General features: G+C 42.3%; 1 protein-coding gene across 1 annotated transcript; it reads right to left on the bottom strand.

Annotated features, from left to right (window-relative positions):
* Nucleotides 1-1,675: 1,675 nt before the first annotated feature.
* On the bottom strand, nt 1,676-5,218 carry LOC109526961 (leucine-rich repeat and immunoglobulin-like domain-containing nogo receptor-interacting protein 2). Its single transcript, XM_019888552.1, has one exon. It carries the CDS (start codon nt 5,130-5,132, stop codon nt 3,180-3,182), a length of 1,953 nt encoding a protein of 650 aa, XP_019744111.1. The 5' UTR covers nt 5,133-5,218; the 3' UTR covers nt 1,676-3,179.
* Nucleotides 5,219-7,459: the final 2,241 nt, after the last annotated feature.

Below are 7,459 nucleotides of genomic sequence, written 5' to 3'. Positions count from 1 at the left end.
ATAATGGAGACATAGCACGTGTTAAGAATTTCAGAAAATACAGTACAGTCATACAAATCAGAGGTCAATCAGCATCTGGGAAAAGATTGTGCTTGACTTTCGAGTACTGCGCTGTTACCCTTAAAAATGCATTTTATTCTTTTGATGGTTCAATTGCAGTACAGTATTGCATTATTTCTATAGGATATCCCTCATGCTGCTCACGAGAATAGGGTCCATCAAACAGAAATAAAAATAAGACGTGGTATCATAGTGAGTAGAAAATTGTTGCTTGGAATATGCAGTGACTAAATAGGATATCTTTGATGAAACTATGAATAAAAGCCGATACAGTGGTGTCTCTACTAACGAAATTAATTGGTTCTGGAAAAAATTCTGAACGAGAAGATTTTGTAAGGAGAGACGTGTTTTCCATGTAAATGCCCGAGTTCTCTCCAAGCCCCCCACCTAAATTCTGACAAAAACGTTTCCTAAAGCATAAAAAAATGCATCAACATATGTAACAACATCAAGATCCTCTTATTTGTTTTCAAATCTCTAAATGACCTCGGGCCACCTTACCTCTCCGAGCTCATCCACCCCTACACACCTGCCCGGCGCCTCAGGTCTGCGGACCAGACATTATTAGAAGTACCAAGAACTAAACTGAGGCTCAGAGGGGATCGAGCCTTTTCTGTTGCTGGTCCCTCTCTCTGGAACGACCTCCCACTGAACATTCGGCAAGCCGCGTCGCTGCCCATCTTCAAACCCCGCCTCAAAACTCACTTGTATTCTTTGGCATTTGACTCAGCATGACTTAGATTTGTTCTTGGTTTTGCTGTTCGGTGCTTTCTACCGTCTTTATAACCGATTTGCTTTACTGTTTGTTGTATATGTTGAATTGCTCCATGTACAGCACTTTGTATGCAGCGATGGCTGTTTGAAAGTGCTCTATAAATACAGTTGAGTTGAGTTGAGTTGAGTAACAAATACTTGTTACAATTAGATCATTGCACAATAAAAGAGAGTTGTGCATGATGTAAAAAACAAAGAATAAAGAATAAAATTATGGTCATTTAACTTTAAACGGCGTATTCGTTGTTTTTTGGCCTCTTTAGTTCATGTTCTCTCTCAGAAATGTTTATTTCCTGGCGTTTTGTAAAGAACTGATCCAAGGACGTTTGCTGTTGTCGCCTTTTAACAATCCTTCGAAAATCTATCTATCTATCTATCTGTCTATCCATCTATTCTACACACATTGACACATACGGTAGAAGTCCCTCTTAGCCAATGGAATGCCAGGATGATGTTCGGAAATAGCCAATGGCAGAGCAGCTATGAGTATGTTGCGTTCAGGAAAATCGGAGTTGCGAGTAGCAGCCCATACTGTCTTTTTACCTTTCCTATGTTGAAATTTCTTTCGTAACAAGAGGCAATATTTTCCTCTTGAGGCGTTTCGCAACTTGAAAATTTCGTATGAAGAGACGTTCGTAAGTAGATGTACCACTGTATGAGGGACTTCAAATGTCTTCATGAGTCAACAGCAGCAGCTTTTGTTTCCGTGCAGGCTTTCAAACTCAAACACAGACAACTCTGTCTTTGCCAATCACATCAAGATATATATATGAAAAAGATGCTTTCAGAGAAAGGATGTCATGGACTTCAAGCAGTGGTCACAAACATCACAAAGGGAATCTGTGTGCAGTTCAAGCTAATGGTAAATATTTAATCGCAGACATACGGCTATTCCGATGCTATTAGAGTAACTCCAGCTGAATTTAAAATACAATTCCAATCAGGGGTAGGTTTGATATTTATTTTCTTTTGAAAATATACCCATAAATGTATCATACGAAAACAATTATACAACTTTTGAATGTTTTATCACAACAGAATTACACAAATCAACACCCATGTCCCTGCAATACAAAGACTTGCCCTTAATTGTTTTGCCAATATTGCCCACACCAAACACGGAAAATATTTCCTCACAAAGAAACATAACGTTACAAGATTCCATTACAAGTTTGAAATTGACACCTATGAAATAAGCAGAGCCCCAGTAAGGAAGTGAAGAGGTGCGATCAAAGAAATATGACGGGAAATTTAAGCCATAACTCGGTGAGGCTTAACTTTGTCTTGTCCAAAAGAGGGCACTAGCCCGTAAATCTTTGCCGTTGTGGCCACAGAGTCTCTTATGTCACATCGAGGGATTTTTTTTTTTTTTTTTCGTTTCTGGCAGCAAAAACTGCCTGTGATTTATGACATTTTGAAACAGCTTTAATGTACCATTTCTATTGCCGGGAGCTTTTGTCGTGCGATAACGCCTTTGACCGATGTTATTTCTGAGGGGAATGTCTTGTCTTTCCTGGAAAGTGAATTCTTTGACGAAGACAAAGCTCACGCCTCACATTAAATTACAACGCAATGTCGCCCTGAGTTCATTGAATTCCCCATATGTTCGTCTCCTTGCATGAGGGCAACTATTTCAAAATGGATGCAGCATTTCTTTTTAAGAATAAATTGGATTTTCCCATTACAAAAACATATACAATATGATCCCGTTTTACCCAACAGTGACAATGACCCAACGAGAACAAAGGCCCGCCGGTCCCCATCTTTTTAATATTTCTGTCTGATAAGAAAGGCAATGCGTGCACATGCACAACGAAAGACACAAACGCAACATGCGTACAGCGATGCGCACACACAGCACACGTGATTACGACACACACCATTCACACTGCAGCTAACATGGGTGTTAGACAATTTAGTCCTGACATATTGCAGCGGTGATCGCTATCGCTGCGTTTAGAGTATTCCCCCCCTCCCCCCTCCCCCCATAACCCTCAGTGACTCCGTCCTTCGGTTTGATGTCACGGATAGTGGACAACATCATTACTCATCACATCACCACTGATACACATGCCAAGTGCAACACTAGATCACTCCCATATTGATATGTTGGTTATAGTATTCTATTCAATGTAATGTAAGGACATTATTTGATATAAACACGTTCACGGTTTCACTTCGATATTCACATGATCACGAGATCACCTTCATCGACAGCCACTATATTAGTACATCATTTGTCACAATTCCACGGGGGGATCATTGAAAGCAACTTTTTTTTTCAAGCCGATGTGTGTGCACTGCATTGTTGTTGTCGTCGTTGTGCGCATCAGTCCGCTTCAGGTTCAGATCATTTTCATATTGACTCGTCGGGGGCCACTTGTTTCTGTCACTTCGGCTGAGGCCCCATTGGTTTTGCGTGGGACATATTCAATATCAAAGTTGCTCTTATGACGTCCTTTTCCTCGGCTCCAGGCAAAGAGCAGCAGGAAGCAGAAGACGACCACACCTAGAAAGGACAGGCAGCCCATGGCTGTGGATATAATGATAGTCTTAATGTCTATGGGGACTGTCATGTTGTACAACACAGTCCCATTTCCCCAAGTGCTGTTGGAGCTTGTCAAATAGTTTGAGCTCCTGTTGCTATTGTGAAAGTTGTCCCTAATGCCCAGGCTCTTCACGGCTAAAGAGGCCGACAAGCTGGCGTTGCCAGCAGCATTACTTGCAATACACAAGTACACTCCGCTGTCATGCAGCTCTGCAGCTTTGATCTCCAGGGTGCCATCTGGTTGGACTTCCACTCTGCCGCTGCTCTTGGCTGTGATGTAGCGTCTGTGAGGTGTAATCCAGACCACTGAAGGCCTTGGCGCTCCCTCTGCCATGCAGCTCAAACGGGCAGGTTGACCCTCGTCAGCCATCAGCAGCTGTGTTATGTTGGGTCCAATTCGAGGCTTGGTGCAGGTCATGTACCGAGAGACCAGTGGTTCCTTGAGCTCACGAAGAGTTTTTCCCAGGAGGTACTCGGGGGCGCTGCACTCGGGCTGGAGATCAAGAATATGAAGGGAGGGGGGCTTGTAGCTATTCAGCAACCAAAGCAATCTGCAGTCACACACCAATGGGTTTCCACCCAGACAAAGCCTCTGGAGGCTGTCTGGGGATGCAAAAACTCCCCTCTCCAGAGAGTCTAGGCGATTTTGTGACACATCCAATAGTTGCAAAGATATGAGGCCAATAAATGCAAAGAGTTCAATAGAAACAAGCTGAGACCCTTGAAGACGGAGCTCCATCAAATGCGGGAAGTGCCCAAGCTCTCCTTGATGGATATGCTGAATTCGGGAGAAAGACAAGTTGAGGTGAGTGAGGTAGTGCAGGTGGCGCAATGCTGCACCAGGGAAGGCAGATACGTTCGTGTTGGTTATAAACAAGGTTGTGAGGTTGAGGCCATGCAGAGACAGTGGGGGGAGTGTGTCCAACCAGGGCCAATAATCGATCTCCAGTTGGCGGAGATGGAACAGCCTCTTAAAAGAGAAAGGCTTCAGAAAACTAATGCTCAAATGGCGAAGATGTAGTTCGACCAGGTTGTGTAGATGTGCCAAAGCGTCAGTAGGGACTGCAGTGAGATTGGAACGTTCCAGGGTCAGACTTCGGAGTCCAGTTAATCCCAGGAAGGCCCTCGGAGAGATGAAAACAAGTTCATTGTCACCCACCTCGAGGGATGCCAATTTGTGCAGATCTTGAAAGGCGTGGTCCAGCAGAACCACAAGTCGGTTGTGGTTGAGGTCAAGGTGAGTGAGGTTGGTCAGGCCAGACAGTACACCTGCAGGAACCAGCTGGATCACGTTACTGCGGAAGTTCAGTGAGCGGAGAGCAAGCTGGGAACGAAATGATCCAGTTTCCACCACACTGATGAGGTTGTCACTCAGGTCCAAGCCTTCCAGAAGATGGAATGAAGAGAAGTTGTCCGGTGTGATTATGCGTAACTTGTTTTTGCTGAGATCTAGGACTCGAGTTTCGATGGGGATGCCTTCAGGTATGGTGCTGAGACGCTTGCGGTGGCAGCTCACTGACTTGGTCTGCGCAGAACACTCACATCGGGCAGGGCAACTCTGGGCCAATCTGGCCAGGAGAAGCACCACGGCCCCACCCAGGAGGATGCGGTAGTACGGCGCTGGGCCTTTCATGACTCTTTTACTCACGTTGCCCACTGTCATCGCATGCCTCATTATACGTCCAGAACAGCATCGCGGTCGGTCCCTGTAAAACAGTGAATGAAAAAGAAACAGGTCAGAATACTCCATTCGCTACGTCAAGTCTTCATTTGTTTGCCTTCTGCCTTTTTACACTTTAAAAAAACGTTTAACTCCGTCTCTTTAATGAACTGTCACCTTTCTTGGCTCGCTGGAAAGAATGGAATTAAATTTAAAGCAGGGCAAGGCACAAGAGAAATATCATCTGCAGAAAAATGTGGACTTTCATCACAAGGTAGCACAAAAGGTTGCAGGCTAACTGGAGGTGTCTTTTGAGGATGGAAAATATTTCAGCCCAGTGGCGAGAAATGACCCTCATTACAGCAAGATGAGGCTAAAAGCCAGGGAGGTAATAGTTTGTGCCGGCATGTGCATCTACGTCTCGCTTTTGCAGGTTCATGGTCATTCCTATTTGGTCGGGGCTCAGATAATCAACAATGAAGTGGCAGGAAATGTTTGCTTCCATAATACTTTGCTCTACGATGCTAATCTTCAAACCCATGTGGCCTCATTGCTAGGGACACTACGACAAATATGTGTGTATTTGTGGAAAGACATATTTTCCCATGCCCTGTTGAAAATCCATATATTACTTGCTCGATATGCAACATAAAGTCTCAAATTTATGGGCACACGTAGATGCAAATATTTGCATATATACTCTCATAACTTTACTCCTTTTGATGCATTGTTTTACAATTTGTGTTTCCTTGTGTTATTTTCCGTGCTTAATTGCGCTTCTACTGATTCTGACGTTGACCCTTCTTTTTCAAAAAAAATATGTTTTTGATGTTTACTGTTTAATTATGTAAAGTCTCAGCAGAGAAGAGACATTGGGGCCCTTTCAGCAGCAAGAGAGCATTTTTTTTAAATTTGCATTTTGGAATGTATAAACAGGGGTGCACATCATAATGTTGGCACAGTTCTCAAATGAGCACCAGAGGCTGTTGTTTGGTGCTCATTTTTTTTTGTTTGGTGCTCATTTTTGTCCTGACCCAACGACTTACAGCACATATACACAAGTTTTAGCATAAATATGTGGAGATATGTCACTTCAATGACATTTTTCCTCCCCATCTAGTTTTCAATTTTTATTTCCTAATTTCAACAACATATATAACCAGGGCTACAAAATGGCAGCTTATTAAGGAAATACAATTGACTGTTTCATAAAAATACATTCGATTCACAATTGAGTTGTATGGCCCGTTGAATATGAATTGCCCACCTCAGACTTGCATTATGAGACCCTCTGATCTGTTGGCTAGCTTAGCACCATTCCCTACGGCAGTCATTCATATCCTGCCTGTTTTCGATCTCTCTCTATTTCAACACACCTGATTCAAACGATCAGCTCATCAGCTAGCCCTGTACAAGCCTGAAACAATCACCATCATTTGAACCGGGTGTGTTGGATTCGCGAGAGATCTAAAATGGGTAGGCAGGTAGTGGCTGCATTTGCAGCAGCTCCGATACTTTTTGTTCTTGTACTTTCTTCCTTTCATAGCTTTGCTGCTGTAATTGGGAATTTCTCCATTGCGAGACGAATAAAGGTTTTCGTATTCTTATTCTTACATGGCTCTCAGGGAACTGGAGTTCCCAACCCCTGCAATTGGGGCTTATGATCATTTAGACAAAGGTTCTGAAAGAAAAGTTCAAATAAACTGCTCTGTGAAAGGAAACACGCTGTAACAAATAGCAAAATTTTAATGCAAGTCATGGGGAAGAATTGTGACAAATTCAGTGCTATAAGAGAGTTTTCCCCTAAAACAGGACAGAGAAACCTCCTCAAGCCTGAAAATGTAAGAACACTTGACTTTCTCAATGCTAATTTGCCTGATTAGAAGCCTGAGTGTCAGAAGAAAATTTAAACTGACATTTCAGAATTGCTTCGTTCAGTAGTGGTTCGTTGTTTTAATATACGTATTATTATGTTTACAGCAACCATTAAGTTGTTTTACCCGTTTTATTTAGTTTGAATGCTTTTGTCAAAACATCTGCGGTGCAGTGTATGCACGTGGAGCTGATCAATGTGTGTAAAGTGTTCTGCTTTTTTTATATAATTTTTTTTTGTTCTGAGAATAAAAAGTTATTGCATAATAATATATTTCCACATGTCAAAATGAAGCAATGTTCCCCACAATTCCCAACATACCGAATGTACCACATATAAAATGAAATCAACCTTTGGTCATTAAACCTTACAATATTTTAAAAGAAGACAATATTTAATGTCCCATCACATAAACGCGTCAAGTATGACACAAACTGTAATGTATGACTAATTCCAGGGATTATTTCATGAGTGCAAGAATGAATTTTTAAATAAGGTTTATAAAGATAATACGGCTTTATCTTCTGAATTGCTGATTGTGGTG

Source organism: Hippocampus comes, unplaced genomic scaffold (assembly GCF_001891065.2).
Source record: "Hippocampus comes isolate QL1 unplaced genomic scaffold, H_comes_QL1_v1.1 scaffold405, whole genome shotgun sequence".
Taxonomy (NCBI): domain Eukaryota; kingdom Metazoa; phylum Chordata; class Actinopteri; order Syngnathiformes; family Syngnathidae; genus Hippocampus; species Hippocampus comes.
Note: the sequence above shows the minus strand (reverse complement) of the source record. Positions and strands in the feature narration are given on the sequence as shown.

Excerpts from the sequence above, each read along its gene's own strand:
- LOC109526961 (XM_019888552.1), bottom strand. The coding sequence starts at position 5,132 with ATGGAGTATTCTGACCTGTTTCTTTTTCATTCACTGTTTTACAGGGAC.